This window comes from Phyllobates terribilis, unplaced genomic scaffold (genome assembly GCF_046119375.1).
Source record: "Phyllobates terribilis strain yellow unplaced genomic scaffold, ASM4611937v1 Scaffold_41__1_contigs__length_11206878, whole genome shotgun sequence".
Lineage (NCBI taxonomy): Eukaryota > Metazoa > Chordata > Amphibia > Anura > Dendrobatidae > Phyllobates > Phyllobates terribilis.
Window position 1 is genome coordinate 10,919,438 of NW_027362801.1, and position 18,594 is coordinate 10,938,031.

General features: G+C 44.7%; 1 protein-coding gene across 7 annotated transcripts in view; it reads left to right on the top strand.

Annotated features, from left to right (window-relative positions):
• LOC141191427 (synaptotagmin-7) overlaps positions 1-18,110 on the top strand; it is a 691,596-nt gene extending 673,486 nt beyond the window's left edge. For all 7 annotated transcript variants that reach the window (XM_073661312.1, XM_073661311.1, XM_073661313.1 and 4 more), the window contains 2 exons: positions 12,127-12,326; positions 16,519-18,110. In XM_073661312.1, coding sequence (XP_073517413.1) covers positions 12,127-12,326; positions 16,519-16,623 — 305 coding nt within the window. In that variant the 3' untranslated portion in view covers positions 16,624-18,110. The remainder of the gene's footprint in view (positions 1-12,126; positions 12,327-16,518) is intronic.
• Positions 18,111-18,594: the final 484 nt, after the last annotated feature.

The window sequence follows — 18,594 nt, forward strand, 5'->3', positions numbered from 1 at the left end:
CTTGGTCTAACTTCGTGCTTGAGTCAGTATGAGGGGAAGGGCAGTGCAGCTGGTTTTAGCTGTGTCACATTACAAATCCTTCTATCAGCTCTCCTGAATACTAAGTGTATCAATAATCACACACATGTCAGCTGTGCTATAGCAACTTGTACTAACGCTGCAGTGCAATTAGGGATGTCATTGCATCTCACACATGAGCAGTCTGTTCTGGATTACTCCGGTGTGAGATGTAATGACACCCTGCTCTGGTCTCACCGCGGAGTGATTACAAGTTGAGCCCAACAGACATAAGTGTGATACTAACACTTTGAGCCTTCACCTCTGGACTGGCCGTGTAGGGGAGGAGCAGTACAGCAGAGGTGACTATGCTGTTAAAGGAGGAGAGCTAATAGAAATATTTGTAATGTGACACAACTAAACTCAGCTGTGCAGCTCTTGCCCCCACAGGGACCTTATCTGAAAGATGTTAGTCATCTGTGCTTTTTAATCATGCAGGATGTTTCACAAGGAGATCAGAGGTGTATCCGTAATCTCACACACTGAGAAACCTCTGTAAACTATTGTGGGGGGTGTTCTTCTTTCCTTTGAGCCTGCTTATAATTGGTCAGAAGAAGTACATTCCTCCAGGGAAAACTGTCTGATAACACCGACTTAAGGTTTAAAAAAGTTAACTCGTTAGGTACCAAATACTTTGATTGCTAATATCTCCTCAACGAAGAGACGAAATAAAAAAAATGTTTTATTCCGCTCTACTGCCATTAATTCATCCTTTGTCCAGTTCAACATGAAAACTTTGGTGAAAGGTCCTCTTTAAGTTTATTGACATTTATGAGAATTTGATTATGCACAGCTTTCTAAAAGTCCCGTCACAGCTTTTCTATTGGGTTGAGGTCTGGACTTTGAGCCATTGCAGCACCTTGATTCTTTTCTTTCAGCCATTCTGATGTAGAATTGCTGGTGCTTGGGACCATAGTCCTGGTGCATGACCCCATTTTGGAACAAGCTTTAGCTATTGGATAGATGGTTCTATATTTGACTCTAGAAATTTGGTATAGAGAAGAGTTTATTGTCAACTCAAAGATGGTATGGTGCCCAGATCCTGTAGCTGCAAAACAAACCAAAATTCTTACACCTCCATCACTGAGTTTGACAGCTGGTATGAGTTTTTTTTTCTAGTATTCTTTTTGGTTTTCACCAAACATGGTGCAGGACATTATGTCCAGATATCTGTACTTTGGTCTCATCTGCCCAATGAATGTTGTTCCATTGTTCCAGAAGTCTTGTGAGTTGTCCAGATGTAACTTTACAAACTTTTGCAGTGCTGCCACATATTCTTTTTAGAAAGAACAGGCTTTTTCCTAGCAACCCTTCCAAACACACCATACTTGTTCAGTCTTTTTCTAGTTATATTGTCATGAATGTGAACCTTTATCATGGTAACTGAGGCATTCAGAGTCTGAGCTGTAGCTTTTGTTTTTTTTTTGTAATTTCTCTGAGGAGCATTGCCCAGTCTGATCTTGGTGTTAATTTGCTGGGACATTCACTACTGGGAAGATTGTCATCTGTCCTGTATGTTTTCCACTTGAATAATCTTTCTCACTTTACAATGCTGAACTCCAAATTGATTGGAAATGGCATTATAACCCTTCCCAGATTGATGGGCTCCACCAACAACAATCGCTTTTCTGAGATAATTACTGATTTCTTTCCTCCTTGGCATTATGGTATCACACACCCTTATGCTCTAGACCAGCAAACTGCCAAAACTTCTGCTTTTATAGAGGTGGTCACACTTGCTGATGAACAATTATTTAAGGACATTTGATTAGCAGCACTTGGCTGATACTTACCTGCTTAGTTCTTATGTAAGCAGTAAGGGAGTACTTAATTTTTCTCACATCACATCTTCATTTTGGCCTAGTTTTTGTTAAATAATGACACCGTGTAATTTAGCATATATTGTTGTTCACCTGAGGTATAATTATCTAAAGAACTTCTAAGGACCAGAAGTTTTTTATTATGTCCTGATACGTAAAACCATAGAATTCAAAGGGGGTGTATTTTTTTTTTCTCATGACTGCACATACCGTACTTGTAAGGCTATGTGCCCACGTAGCAGATTTGATGCAGAGCGTTTTTGCCTCTCTCTAGCAGAATAAAACGCATGCAGATTTACAAGCGTTTTTTCAGCGTTTTTACATGTGTTTTCGCATGCGTTTTTTCAAGCACTTTTCCAAGCGATTTTGAGCATCACTTGGAAAAGTGCTTGACAAGTTGGTCACACAATATAAATCCATGCAATCAGCATGGATTTATATTGTGTGACCAACTTAGATGCTTTAAATGCTGCATCTATAGTAAAAAAAAAAGAATTAAAAAGTTAAAAATAAAAAAATCCTGTATACTCACCTCTCCAGTCTCCTCCCGGCCACGTCCTCTCTCCTCGGCGTCCCGCGGTGTACTTGAAAGACCTGCAGTGACGTCATTTAGTCAGCTGATAGTCACGTGACCATCACCTGACCGCAGACCTGCGCTGTCGCGTGACCATCAGCTGATTAAATGACGTCACCGCAGATCCTTCAAGTACACCGCGGGACGCCAAGGAGAGAGGACGCGGCCGGGAGCAGACCGGAGAGGAGAGTATACAGGTTTTTCTTATTTTTAAGGACGCACCCCCTGGGCCATGTGCAAGGGATACCCGGAGCCGGATCTCGATGGGGGTAGTAGTCCTTGTGGCGGTGACCCGGTTCGTGCCCAGGGTGTCAAACTAAGTGGCAGTCTATGGCAGTAGATGTTAATTTGATCGACTATGCCACCCGTTGAATGCGGCTTTGAAGCCGCCGCTGCAGAGCAGTCCGCTGAGGCCGGTGGTATATGTGCAGCAGTGATGGTATAACCCCCAACGGGAGGGGTATGGCCTCAGGGCAGCAGGTGTGGATGATGGGTGTAGTTATGTTGTAGAAAGGAGAGTCAGAGACTTGAGGTGCAGTTTCAGGGTTTTTACTCACGGTTGTTCTCTCAGTCACTCTGGCCTTGAGTGACCACCCGAGCCGTGCTGCGTCCACCAGGTCCTGGACTCGGCTAACCCCCAGGCAGTTCTGAAGCGTGGTCCTGAGCTCCCTTCTCTCTCTCTGTCTCTGGCCGTTCCCACCAGGGATCCACCTTTGGCCGGCTCCCTCGGGTCTCTTAGTGGTCAAGCCTCCTCTGGGCTCCCTGACCCTATACTTGGTGTGCCTTTCTGGTGGATTTGGTGAGGGTCGTGGCAAATCTTGACCACGACCTCCGGTTCCTGGCTGAGGATAAGTGGCCTCCACCAGTTCGGGTTCCGGTACCCGTGTCCGCCAACCCTTCACCCTTTTCTGGTCTGTTTCTGGGTTCTTGGGGTTCCCTCTGTCTTTCTCTCTGGGTCCTTCTTTCTCCTCTCTCCTCTGCAGGCTTAGCTCCCTGTCAGCCCTCCTGGCTGAGCTCCTCTGCTCTGCTTCTCAGGCTAAAAAGACCCTGTCCTAAGATGGTGCCCACCATATATACTCCCTCTATGTGTGAGCCCAGGTGACTAGCACCCAATGAGCTCCTAGCTTTACCCAGACTACTCCCCCTATCTGCCCCTACACTACTGGGATGTTCCACCCCCCTCCCACTCCAGCCAGGGACAGACGCTGTCGTACCTGCACATATACTGGTGGGAGTACCGTAGTTCTGTCCCCCGGAAATGGGATGTATGTAGTGCATGCAGCCTACTGAGCTCAGTCCCACACTCCATCCTTACCCGGGAGTGGAATACCACACCTCTGGAGTGAGGTGCAATGCAATACCCCTGTAGCAGCCGAATCCTCAGGGTGCTACATTCCCCCCTGGTAAATCACAGCACGCCCTCGGGCTGTAAAAGAATAAAATATCCAAAAACATACAATTTTTTTCAAAACATCATAAATGTTATGTTCTGCTACCAAAGCTAAGGAAAGAGAGGAGATCTGTCCCTACTATGAGACTCAGCTGAATCCCTACGATGTAACAGGGAACCTGATCCTGCGATCAGACCTGCTAAAGTCCTAATCTAGTCTGTACGAAGACCTATAGATGTGGGGAGGGAATCCCTACAAGTACTAAGGACTGGGAGGAATATGGGACACCTCCTAACAGAAATAGTAGCAGACAGACGAACAAACAAAATAGATAGAACATAGAGGTCCGTAGACCAAGCAAACTAACAGAGTTAGATACAGAGCACAGGCTAGCTAGAAAGTAGATATACAATGAAGTCCAGCAAAGCCAGAAGGGCGGAGCAGGACTAAATAGGCCAACAAGGTCATGTGACCAGCAAAGGAAAAAAAACCTAACAGCAAGGTTCTAACAATAAACATATAAAACACTATATATATATCAGCAGCATAATACTCTTCATATAAAACTTTTCATTATAAACATTCTTGTCCTCTGGCCACTTGTGCAAATTGTGACCAGGTAAGTGCCACAGTCTCTGGTAGAAAAAACAGTTTCCTATAAAACCGGTAGGGGGCACTTTAGGAAGCGCAACTATATACAAGGGATATGGCCGCTCTCAGTCCTCGGCCAGTGGGGAAAAGGGGATGGCTGCTCACAGTCCTCAGCCTGTGGGGAGATGGGACACTCTGGAACAGTTCACTGGTCCCAACGGGGACTATAATGGTAACAGTTCCTGTACCCTAACGGGTAACTATTTTACAGTTCCATTTACCGTACTTTAGTAGCGGCGTCCTCCTGATGCTTCCTCCCTGTATTCTTCAGACCTGTCCGGGTCCTCTTGCTCCTCCTGACACCTCAGCTCTTTCTCTGTCAGTCGGTGTACATGAAGGGCATAGGGTCCTTTGGCACATTGGTGCCGGATGAAGGTGACCTCATCACCCAGGTAAAGGTCACGACCTCTGTGTCCCTCCGGTAGGTGGGACTCGACATCTCTTCTGGTCACGAAGACGTCGCCGGGGGTGTGATGATCTCTGATGAAGCCCCAACCGTGCTGCAGTTGGAATTTGATTACAGTCCCGGTGGCACGGGGACCGTGGGCTGCACGGGGGTTCCTTCGGGTCCGGCTCTTTTGTTCTGCACTCTTTACTTGCAGCCGCTCCTCGCGGACCCGTCTCTCTCTCCGTTCTCGCTCAAAGACTTCCAACTGCTGGCGGCAGCACTCCGCACGCTCAGTTGCAGCCGCCCGGGTCTCTTGAGTGAACCCGATGAGGTCTCCTCCTGCGGGGTCCCACTCAAACTGCGCCTCCTCTAACGAGAGCGGGGTCATCTTGACGGGCGCTGGAACCGGGATTAGGGGCTCATCCAGGGGTCTTTCTTTCCGGAGTCGGGGATGGTGGTACTCCGGTGGCCACGCAAAGGGCTGCCCATCCGGGCAAGTGTGCTGGGCAAACAAGTCCTCACCCAGGTGCGGCACAGTGGAAGTTGAGGGCGCGGTGGTGGCAGCGGCGCCCGGGATCACTAGGCCTTGCGACCAGGCTTGGGGTACCCTGAAGGTAAAGGGCACCGTGAAGACGGCGGCGCCCGGGGGCACTCGGCCTTGCGACCAGGCCGGTGGCGTCTCCTGCTTGGCCGCGCTCAGGGTTGAGGCGCGTGACGTCACAGGGGGCGTGGTCGCGGCTCCTGCTTGGGGCCTAGTCTGGAGCGGTAGCGGTGCGGCAACGGGCACGATCAGTGGGACTTCGGGCTCTGCAACGGGGAGCGGGGGTAGGCTTACGGTGGCCGGGCTCGGGGTAGTAACGTCCCCTTTACTTGCCTCCGTCTCTTCAGCTCCCTCTGCGGCGTCGTCTCCGGCCTCCGTCCCTTCTGCATCCTCTTCAGGGGCAGGCGTGCTCCTCGTTGCGGGTGGTGTGCTCCGCTGGCGGGCTCCAGCCTGCTGGGCCATCTCCCTGCTCCACTCCATCAGTGTTTCTTGCTGCACCTGGGCCATCCTCCGTGCGAGGCCCTCCAGCGCGGTCTGTGCACGCTCCCGGTCTCAGGGGAGCTGTGCCAGGATCTCCACCAGGTCTTGTGGGGTGGTGGCTTGCATCAGGCTCCTGACCACAGGGTCGGTGCTGCCTGCCTCTCCCTCCATCTCCGGGTACGGCTCCTCCAGACTTCTCCAAGCTGCTCCCATCTTCTCTCTTTTGTTCTGTCTCCGCCCCCATTGAGGGCGGTCCTGGGGCAACTTGGTGATTGACAGCTCCAGGGGCAGTTCTCTCACACTGATGGACATCGCTAGCATCGCAGCCTCTGCTGGTGGGGGCGGTCTTCGTTTTTGGCGCCATTCTTGGTCCTGGCCCACGATGGGAGGTCGTCTCTTACCACCCTCTGGCACGCCCATAATGGCGTCCACTCTGCCAGCGCGGAAAATCTTCTCAGATGGCGGGAACCGCTTCCCAATGGCGGGAAACTCTGTGGATGGCGGGAAAAGACTGCAGATGGCGGGCAAACGGCGGGAAACGATCCGAGATGGCGTCCGATGGCGGGGACCCTCCGGAATTGGCGGGAGACTTCTTTTTGAGATAAATGTGAACTTTTCTTCAGGCACGCAGTACCCGGTGGTTGCGGGCACGTTATCCTGCCGACTACGCCAAAGTTGACGCACCCCCTGGGCCATGTGCAAGGGATACCCGGAGCCGGATCTCGATGGGGGTAGTAGTCCTTGTGGCGGTGACCCGGTCCGTGCCCAGGGTGTCAAACTAAGTGGCAGTCTATGGCAGTAGATGTTAATTTGATCGACTACGCCACCCGTTGAATGCGACTTTGAAGCCGCCGCTGCAGAGCAGTCCGCTGAGGCCGGTGGTATATGTGCAGCAGTGATGGTATAACCCCCAACGGGAGGGGTATGGCCTCAGGGCAGCAGGTGTGGATGATGGGTGTAGTTATGTTGTAGAAAGGAGAGTCAGAGACTTGAGGTGCAGTTTCAGGGTTTTTACTCACGGTTGTTCTCTCAGTCACTCTGGCCTTGAGTGACCACCCGAGCCGTGCTGCGTCCACCAGGTCCTGGACTCGGCTAACCCCCAGGCAGTTCTGAAGCGTGGTCCTGAGCTCCCTTCTCTCTCTCTGTCTCTGGCCGTTCCCACCAGGGATCCACCTTTGGCCGGCTCCCTCGGGTCTCTTAGTGGTCAAGCCTCCTCTGGGCTCCCTGACCCTATACTTGGTGTGCCTTTCTGGTGGATTTGGTGAGGGTCGTGGCAAATCTTGACCACGACCTCCGGTTCCTGGCTGAGGATAAGTGGCCTCCACCAGTTCGGGTTCCGGTACCCGTGTCCGCCAACCCTTCACCCTTTTCTGGTCTGTTTCTGGGTTCTTGGGGTTCCCTCTGTCTTTCTCTCTGGGTCCTTCTTTCTCCTCTCTCCTCTGCAGGCTTAGCTCCCTGTCAGCCCTCCTGGCTGAGCTCCTCTGCTCTGCTTCTCAGGCTAAAAAGACCCTGTCCTAAGATGGTGCCCACCATATATACTCCCTCTATGTGTGAGCCCAGGTGACTAGCACCCAATGAGCTCCTAGCTTTACCCAGACTACTCCCCCTATCTGCCCCTACACTACTGGGATGTTCCACCCCCCTCCCACTCCAGCCAGGGACAGACGCTGTCGTACCTGCACATATACTGGTGGGAGTACCGTAGTTCTGTCCCCCGGAAATGGGATGTATGTAGTGCATGCAGCCTACTGAGCTCAGTCCCACACTCCATCCTTACCCGGGAGTGGAATACCACACCTCTGGAGTGAGGTGCAATACCCCTGTAGCAGCCGAATCCTCAGGGTGCTACATTAACTTTTTTATTTCTTTTTTTCACCGCGTGGCAGCCGGGATGAAGAGGAGTTGTAGTCTCCTCTTCATCCCGGGAACCACACGCACCGCGATTACGCTGCAAATTCGCGGTCATTGAATTTAATTGAAATGCCGCAAATCCACATATACCTGCGAGTTTGCTGCGTTTCAAAGTTCCTCAATGGCCGCGAATTTGCGGTGTAATCGCGGGAGAAATGGTCATGCTGCATTTTGCAAACCAATGCGAATTCGGCGTGCTAATTAGCGCATCATGTACACAGCACATCCGAATTCTTTGCATGGCAGACGGTTTTGCAAGCGTTTTCACAGCCGTAAAAACGCTACGTGGGCACATGGCCTAAAGGAGCATTATGCAAAATATGCATGGACCTTTTTCATAAAATACTAGTATTATAGAAGTGAAATTTGAAGGAGTAAACCTAATGAGTACATGAGGTCCTATATTTTCCCCAAAGAAGATATACTTCAGTAGGAGAATACCTCCATGAAACAGCATCTGAAGGAACATGTCATGACTTAACTATTAGAGGCACTGAGATGCAGTATGTGACCATATATTTATATGAGCGCTGGAGTATGGATCCATAGACCATAGACAATAATGGCATATCCATCCAATAATGGCATCTGCAGAATAAGGTACCCTTGTCCTGCCTGGTGAGGTGGTTAAACTCCACTGCATGCAGACAGAGGATGGATGAAGAGTTGGCCACCCATGTGTTTGTCACTCTCCATTCCTTTCTATAAGAATTGCGGAAACAAAATCTCCGGGATAGAATCAGACTAATATGGCATCTCATCTGGATATGGCATAAATGATTACAATGGGAATACTCCTGATGTTTAACACCTTCCCAACATCTGATGTAGACGTGTGGTGGATGTCAGGTCGGTGTGCATCTTGGGAGCACCCTCAGGAGCTGAACCCGCACCATGGTGGGTGCCGGCTGTATTATACAGCTAGAACCTGCCTCTAACAGCAACAATCGGAGCTACTGCCAGTGGCTGCTTTTAGACCATCTAAATGTTGTGGTCAAACTTTGACAGTGGCATTTAAGTGGTGGGATACAGGGTGAGGGACCAGTCCCTTGGGTTGCCATGTTACCTGTTGGCCTATTGATGGCCCTATCGCCTGGCCTCTTTGTACTTCTATAAAGCTCAGTCTGAGGCTAGAATTCACAGGTCTTTAATTTCACTATATACTGTACTGTAGTATTGTGGTATATAGAACAAACAATCACTGAATGAAGTACCCTACGGGGACATTCAAAAAAAAAGTTAAAAGCTACATTTCTTTTTAAATATGAAAAAAATAACCGTTTTAAACACCCTAAATACAAAAAGAAAAAAAAAACGTATTTTGTATAATCACATCCACATAAGTCCGATCTATGAAAATCTAAAAATATTTAACCCATATGGGAAACATAAAGAAAAAAAATTAAACAACATAATTTACTTTTTTTTGTCACTGCACATCCCCCCAAATATTCAATAAAAAGTTATCCAAATGTTTATTCCTCAAAAATTGTACCAATAAAACTGTCAGCTTGCCACACAGAAAACAAACCATCAAGGATATGTCATTAATTCAAAAATATTAATAATAATAATACTAATAATAGATACGGGCCTCTGGAAATGGTGATTCAAATAACATTTTTCAAATTTTTTTAGCCACTAAAATAGGTTGGTATCAGCATAATAATACTGACTTGGCGAACCATTTCCTTAGGTAATATCTACTGCACACTGAACTCCGTAAAAAAAACCTTTTTTTCACTATTTCTCTCTGTCTGGAATTTTCTCCAGTGCATTACAGTAAAGTAAATGGATTCATTCAAAACTAAATCCTTCATAAAATCAGCCTGTGAAGACCCGGGGGTCTCCCATGGGCATAATACTACTCAGACAACACAGAGTGAGGGTTAAACAGTGTGGCAATACTTTATTGAACCACCAAACAGACCATGTCTCATTGTGTGAGCATTTAATCAATTTGCGTAGTTTGTCCTCTTGTTTTATGGGTCAACAAGCGACAGGGTCCACACAATTGTTAATCAGCATATTTAGCAAACATTCATTGTTCACAGACCAAGAGAAGTCAACATTCAGGGTTATATAAATACTAGTCTGTCCTTCTTGATCCACCAAAGAAAAACACATTCATTCAAAAAGTCAACACAAATACAATAGTGTATTTCTCCTGGCCTAACAAATTTACAAGTCTGGCTAATTAAAATTAGAAGCTGTGTCGTCACAAAGCCTTTATGCGGTCAGAAAAATAAAAAGTGGTAGAAGGGGAGGAGGAAAAAGCAAGAGTGTAAAAATAAAAAATTGCCATGCCCCTGAGGGGTTAAGATTATGTGCAGACAAGGCCACAATTAATGGGATGCAGCAATATATGCCTCATAACTCAATTGTTTACATTCTTTTGAGGAAATCTCAATCCTAGATGTAATTCATCTATTGCTTTATTGGTTTATATGAGATTATCTGAAATTAACCTAAAAAGCCATTAAAACTTTTGACACTTTGTTAATGTGATGCATCATAATCATGCAGATACAATTTAGTAACAGCTGTTTCATCTAACTCAGGAGTTTTGGCAGCCATTTTCATTTTTATATCGTAGCGTTCCATCATTAGGCCTCATGCATATAAGCATATTACAGTTTCTCACTTAGTCCGAGTTTTGCTGAGCCATAATATGGTGCTTACATGGTCCTGTGTGATGCTACTCTTCCTGTGTGCCTCTCATTTTACACAGATTTTATACAGTTGTTTTTTTTTTAGTGGACAATACCTACTTAATATGGCACGGTAGGGTGCATCATACACATAATGTCTATATGGCTTCATAGTAAAGGCCTACTGGGGCATTGCATGCCTTTGTAAAATCTTATGCATCAAGCCTCATTTGCTTGTGATGTGAGCACACCCAGGCGATAAGTTTGTGCTAATGACCATTAGGCGCCCTGTGTCCCGCCATGGTGTGTTTCCATAAGAAAAGCATGTAAATACCAATGTAGAGGTTTGATTATTTCTAGACATGAGCAGATCTGAGCAGATTCTAATTCGCTAAATTGCCTTGATTTCAACGGGGAATTTGGTTCTCAGCTTATTTATTCTCCATGAATTGAATGTTCCTTATTATGCTCTGGGATCTGGAGCGACCCCAATGTATAATAAATGTAACCTCATGAAAAAAAACACAAGCTAGTACTCACTTCACCATTCAGCTCACCGTACAGTACTCTGCGCATCTTCTTACTGTCACCGTGCGCTAAAACCTCGGAGATCTGTGTGCTATGCTGGGACTTATGGCCGTGACTAGGCCCGGGACGTCCCTGAACACGTGTATAGATGTTCCGAGCCTAGTTGAAGTGACGAGTCCAGCCAGAGAGTGTGCGTTGTATGGTCACTGCACATGCCGAGACGTCACCATGACCTTACAACGCACGTGTGCAGAGATGTCCAGGGCCTAGTCATGGTTGGAAGTCGTGGCCTAGAGTGCGCATCCTAAGGTTGTGGCGCACGTCATGATGTCACAACTTGTGCCTCAGTCTTACAACGCTCACTCTGGGCCAGGACTTCCAACCACAACATCCCTGAAAATGTCCGCGGCAGTGTTAACAAGAGGAGCATTGAGGTATTACTTTTCTTTTTTCTATGGTTAAGCAAAATAGCAGCCAGCCGGCTACCATTTTTCTAAATTTGTGTAGAACATATTACAAAAATTACACATTCTGGAGAATACGGATTTTGTCAAAATTTACATAGAATTCAATTCAACCTGAATAAATTTGCCCATTTCTAATGGTTTCCCATTAATGGAATTGTATACAGCAGTCACACAATGGACTTTCCAAAGGGTAAATACTAATAGGTTAGGATATCGCTTCAGCTCACAAGTTGTTCATCTTGACATGTACACTCTTAACATAATGACTCATTATGGACCAGAAGCCAGACCATACATACCATAAGGGCAGACCCTGCTCAGGTAGCTCAGGCTGCCTTATCACATGCCACATGGACAGTGTGAACATTCACAGAGCTCCATCTACAGACAAACGCACAGCCTGGTAGTCATGTTCTTTTTTTTCCCTTACAAATGTGCCAAAATGTGTCTTTATTATATTTGCTGAAATGGGAAAGTAGTGATCTGAGGCATAGAAGGCGGCTCAATTTTATTTTTTTTATATAGAGTCACTTCCCTCTATTTTTGTCTATGGTAATAGCTACATTAATTAGTGAAGAACGTAGATCAGTGAAAGAAAGTAAAAAATGGAAACAAAACAATGTGTTTTTATTAAGCTTATTGATTTTGTTAATTTTCTGTTTTACAGACCCTTATGTTAAAGTTTGGCTCATGTATAAGGATAAGAGGGTTGAGAAGAAAAAAACAGTGGTCATGAAGCGGTGTTTAAATCCCATCTTTAATGAATCTTTTATCTTTGATATACCCACCGAAAAACTTAGGGAAACAACGATCATCATAACTGTCATGGACAAAGACAAGCTTAGTCGCAATGATGTAATCGGCAAGGTAAGAAAGATAGTTGTGCAAAAGTTTTAGGCATGTGTGGAAAAATGCTGACAGGTAAGAATGCTTTAAAAAATTGAACACTATTTTTTTTCAATTAACATAATGCAAAATGAATGAACAAAAGAAAAATCTAAATAAAATCAAAATTTGGTGTGACCACCCTTTCCCTTCAAAACAATATCAAAGCATCAATTTTTATCGATACACTTGCACACTCTTTTAAACATCTTGTAGAAGTAACCACAGATCTATGGATGTAGGCTTGCTCATTCCTTTTATATCCTGATGTAATCCACAGACTGGTTGATGTTGAGATGAGGGCTCTGTGGGGACCATATCATCACTTCCAGGACTCATTGTTTTTCGGAAGATAGTTTTTAAAAGTGTTCTCAAGGAATATGATAAAATGACCCCATAAAGTAATTCAAACAGCAGGCAATCCTAGTCATTTGTCAGGAAAGGATGAAGACTGAAGTAACACAGCTCCTGAGACCAATGTCTCAACTGACAGAGGACCAGTATTGTAAGCACACTTTCAGGTGAGCTGCCGAAGAAAGGCTGTGGAAGTAGAAGACATAAATCTTCTCCTTTTCTGGCTCTTCATGGAGGACTGAGGCTGTAGAAAAAAATTCTTTGTGTTCAGCCGTGGAGAAGATTTATTTCTTCAGATGTCACAGCTCTTCTCCTTGACTCACAGAGGTATGTGTGTTTATGATACTAATCATCTGTTAGTTGAGACCATAGGTCTTGGGAGCTATGTTTTTTCCTGACGTGACTAGGATGGGCTGCTGTTTGAATTACATGATGTAGCCATTTTATTGCAATCTCAGAAAACCTCTTTAGTGGCGTTGTTATATTTGGGGTCATTGTCCTACTGCAGAATAAGTTTGTAGCCAATCAGATGCTCCCCTGTTGGTATTGTATGATGGATATGTATCTGCCTCTATTTCTCAGCTTTGAGGACACCAAGAAAAGGGCAGTGTTGAGAACCGTAGATGCAGTGGATGGCCAAGGTAACTTAGTGCAGCAGATGAAAGACATATCCTGCTTACTTCCCTTTGAAATTGGAAGATGTGCAGCAGTGTCATCAGTCCAGAATTGGCAGCAATCAGTGGGGCCCAGCTACACCCATCTAGTGTTTGGAGAAAATTGGCCAGAAGTGGTCTTCATTGAAAAATTGTGGCCAAAATCCATACCATCAACATGGAAACAAGGAAAGAGACTCAAGGATGCATGAAAACATATGAGTGGGGGTGCATAAATATGTCAGCAGGTGCTCTGGACTAATGAGTCAACATGTAAAATATTTGGCTTTTACAGAAGCAGTTTGTTTTCCAAAAGCCTGGAGAGTGGTACAATAATGAGTATCTGCAGTAAAGCACAATGGAGGATCCTTGCAATTTTGGGGATGCATTTCAGCAAATGGAGTTGTGAATTTAGTCAGGATTAATGATGTCCTCAAGGCTGAGAACAAGCAGATTTTTATCCATCATGCAATACATCAGGAAAGGGTCTGATTCTGATTGGCTCCAAATTCTGTGGTCGTACCACCACCCTGAACATACTGCCAATGTCTTTAAGAAATAACTTCAGCATAAAGTACAAATGAGTCATGGAACTGATGATATGGCCACCACAGAGCCCTGATCTCAACATCATCAAATCTGGCTGGGATAACATGAAGACAAAGAAAGATTAGAGGTTAGTTCTTCAAGATGTTTTGAACAACCTCCCTGCTGAGTTCCTCCAAAAACTGTGTTCAAGTGTACCTGAAGTTCATGCTGTTTTGAAGGCATAGGGTCTTAACACCAATTATTGATTTGAATTAGATTTCTCTTTTGTTCATTCACTTTGCCTTTCTTTTATTTGATAAAAATAAACTATCAACACTTTATTTTTTGAAAGTATTCTTACTTTGCAGCATTTTTCCATATCTGCCTAAAATGTTTGCACAATACTGTATGTTCACATTAGTATTGCCTAGCCCCCCAACAAAATATCTTTATTATTTTAATTTAATTGAAATGTTTTGTGAAGTAACTATTGACATAGTAAAGGATATTGGTTCATCACACAAAATAAACACCGTTTGGTAGGTACATGCGAAAGGGAACGTCATGTCAGTGACTAAGGAGCAATAAGAATGACAGCTCTAGGAGACACGCTGTTTGTCACTCCCCAAGGCAGAAGTAGACGTCACTTACGTCTTATGTTAAGTATTTTTGTACCCTTTTTCATTATAAGTAATTGGACCAGAAGGATCTGGGTTTGAATATAAAATGTGTTTAAAGGATTTATATTTGAGAGTGGGGGATTGTACAGGAATACATGGCAAGGCAGTGATGGGATTTTCATTACACAATGACAGATGAGGAGCATTTTACTTGGATAGGGGAGAAGACAGGTGTGTTAATTGGATGTCAAATATGAGGGAGTTGTGAGCTGATTAAAATTAAGAGGAGACATATTAGAAACTGTCTGTAGCTGACTGTTAAGAAGAAAAAGGCAGAAATTATAATGTGGTTTTGTCTTTCAGTTTTGTGGTATAAAAAAAAGTAGTAAGGATTGGGAATAATTTATTAGAATATTTAGGACTATTTTAACTTTTTGGCTATCAGTAATTATCAGGGATGCTCTCTTGTTAATTGTTGTCATCAGATCTTCCTTGCCTGTTTTTTTGCTCAACTCCATTAGTGCAGAGCAGCTTAGCTGATGTAGTCTGACACACACCCATCTCTCGTCATTGGCTCAGGCTGACGCTCTGCCTCCCTCTGCAGCTCGTCCTTTGCTGATAGACTTGTGCTTATACTTAACAGCTAATCACCGCCTTGGTCACCATGAAGTCAGTGCATTGAGGGCAGGTTTCTACTACCGCAAGGTCTAAATGATTATTCTTGCACAATGATGCTTCAAGTCAAATCAGGAAATCCAGGTTGAGCCAATACATAAGCTATCCTATCTGCTCACTAGAATATGTATTCTTGAGATACCGAAATTCTTGATATCTAGGTTTCTCCTTGCCTGTGCTTGGTGGTCTTTAACATCAGAGGCATTTGCATGAAACTACATCATGGATTTGCTGGATGTTACAGCATCCTTGAGAAGAGGTATTTTTGTATCTTTAAATAACCAGAAAGTTAATGAGCAATTCTGATGATGGGGTCAAACTACAGGAGAATGGGCAGGAAGAAATCTTTCTTGGATCTGCTGCATCACGTAATCCCAAGTAAATAATATTTTACAGGGATCACTGGGAATACGACCCCTGGAACCTCCACTTATCCAGAGAACCGTGTCTCTTCTAAATAGAGCAGTTGTAAGCCATGTGCACTGCAGCTCCATTTATCCTTATGGGAGTGCCAAAGACCAGCCAAGCACAGCACTTGGTTATCTCCGGTGGTCCCATTAAGAATGATTAGAGCAGTAGTGCGCATCATCGACCAACGCTCCATTCACACAGGCCTGGTTCTCCAGATCAGTGGGGGTCCCAGTGCTCAGATTACTAGCGATCAATAAGTTATTCCCTATCTCATTTCAAACTTGACAATACTCCTTTAAAGAACATAATCAGCCCAAAACTGGATTTTTAAGGATTCTTGAAAGCACATCTGTGTATCCCAAGTTGAGGAATTTCTGTCCCTTTATTTAGAGATTAGCGAACCCCAACTTAAAAGTTCAGGGTTCATACCGGACACTTAGTGTCTTGTGCAAAGCTCTGAACACGGACTTCTTCCGGAAGTTCGTTTTAATATTCCGAGCTCTGGGGGAAGTCCGGTCCAGAGAGAGAGAGAATTTTCGCGTTTCAAAGTTCGGGTCTCCATTATTTTCAATGGGGTTTAGATTCTGCTTCAAATTCGGATACAGTTCTAGTACCCGAACCGAACTTTGGACTTAAGTTCGGGTCGGGTACCAGAACCCAAACTTCCATGGGTCCACTCATCCCTACATTTACTTATAATTTTTAACAAGAATGTAGGGCAGAAAACCATCTGGTGCTTTTAAAGCAGCATATAAGTCCATGCTCCACCAGCCCAAGATGGAAGACCTAAGACATATAACAGTCCCAATACCAGCTGTAATTTCTTGGCCTGTGAGGCCTTCTTGTCTACTACAAAAGGTTGAATATTTAGGATAGACTGTTGAATATAAAAAATATCTGTATATTTTCTAACTATTAACCTCCTGTCTGCAGATCTACCTGTCTTGGAAGAGTGGTCCTGGAGAGGTGAAGCACTGGAAAGATATGATATCTCATCCAAGAACAGCTGTAGCACAATGGCACCAACTCAAGGCCTGAGCTTATAGTATTTTCTGCACTCTGTGATCTCCTGCAGTTTTCGGTTACCTCCAACTAAACCAATGCATTGGCCTCGCTCTTACTGTCTGCACAAACACACCCTGCAGGCTTGTATAAGGAATTGCCAGCTCGGAACTTTAGGTAACAGGATGCCCCTTGGCCACCTGTGCCATCTGCAGCTCCTCAACATGGATTGTGCTCTAAAACTCTCCATATATTTGTTATACCAGACACAGCTGCGGTTTTTCTTCTGGCCTCATAAAGAGTGGCACTACTTCCCAACACAGTGTTACAGAGACGCTGAGAAGGGCAGGGCAGGAACCTCCCGAAGGGAACCTCTCTCTCTGGACGGCCAAGCCTGCAAACTTTCCATGGCTTCATGGCTTCTACAAATACATGTTAGCTTCAAGAGCACTATAGTGTGCATAAGGTGGTTAGCAATTTAACAACTCACTTTTTGTAGTGGTGCGAAGGTGCAATGAACCCTAGAATTCTTTTCAGGGTTCATTTTTCTTTATAGAACGCAAAGATAAAGGCAATACCTATGTTATTGGGTCTTAGACACCTCCCCATGTACTGTTTCATGGAACATGGAGGTAGAATTAGGGTGGATTCTGCTCCACAGGCTCTTTACTGTATGTGTGTGGTTGTCAGTGTCCAACGTGCGTACAGCAATGTGTGATTGTGCGTATGTTTGTACGTGTGGGTGTTCTCTTTCTCAAAGCTCACCCCTTTCCTTACCATCTTCTCTTTTGCAGGCTGGGATGATGCTTTGGAGCACCTGCGTATCTTCGTACCGTGATTCTTTGTAGCTTAATTTGATTGTTGCCTCCTTTTTTTATTTTGAATTCTGTTTTTCACTAAATAGGTTATTTTTCAGAGTTTCGCTAAAAAATTAGAAAAACTTTTTTTTTTTTTTTTAAAAAAAAAAAAAAGAAAAATCACAGACAATGTTGAGTTGAAGGGAGAAATTCTGTTCTGAAGTTTTCATTGTTCTCTGGAAACCATTAATATTGGGTAGCCACATTTTGCTGCCATTGAGGTCCGCAGTGCATTGGTTTCAGCCCTGCATGGCAGCAGGAAATTTATTGTTTGAGCCAAAGAGGATGCAACCTTGTCATGAAACATGGAGCTCAGTATTCCCAGCCTCCTAGAAGGAAGGATGAGTCTGTGGCCCAGTCCCCTTCTCTCCTGGTGATTACGTGGTGTAACCTTTATGTATCAGGGTCCCCTTGCCTTTTGAGCATCACCAGCCATTTAGTCTTCCAGGATGAGGCCTTGGACTTCCAACAGGGTCTCTGATTCTACAGGCTCCAGAGTCCCATGTATAAAGTCAAAACTGAGTTGTAAGTATGACATACCGATTATGGTGTCTGTGTGAAACAAGGGGAAAAACCCATTGTACCCGTTAAAAGTGAATTCTTCTCACTAGTTAATTGGATAAATCTGAACTAAGATGAAATAAATGCTGTAAAATCTGAACACAAGTTATTAATGGTGTTGAGCATTCATAAATCCCAATAATAGTTGTTCATGTCTAGCCCATTGCTCCATAAATAGTACATAAATCATTGTAATTGTTTGGTATCCAACAAGCATTCGAAGAAATGTTGACTTTTTTGTCTCATTAGCTACTGGCTTAAATTGGTATAGTTATTTCTGGTTAATGATAACAAGTAGTCCTGTTGTATTTTAGTTTCCGTTACACACGCTCATACTACAAGGTTGGGAACCAGTTAGAATTTTCAATATTAATCTGATTTAAAATGTGATCTGTAACAGAGCAATGTCAGGGGAAGCCTGGCAACTCTTTAAAGGACTTCCACGGCCAGACTTTGCACAAGCCACTCCATCTAGCAGGTCCCAGGGAACCCTGGCCTTCATAATTTATCCTGTACATAGGGATCTGGACTTACGCAGAGGACTCTGGGTCGGTGGAGCAGACAAGCAGAGAATAATCAGATTGCTGGC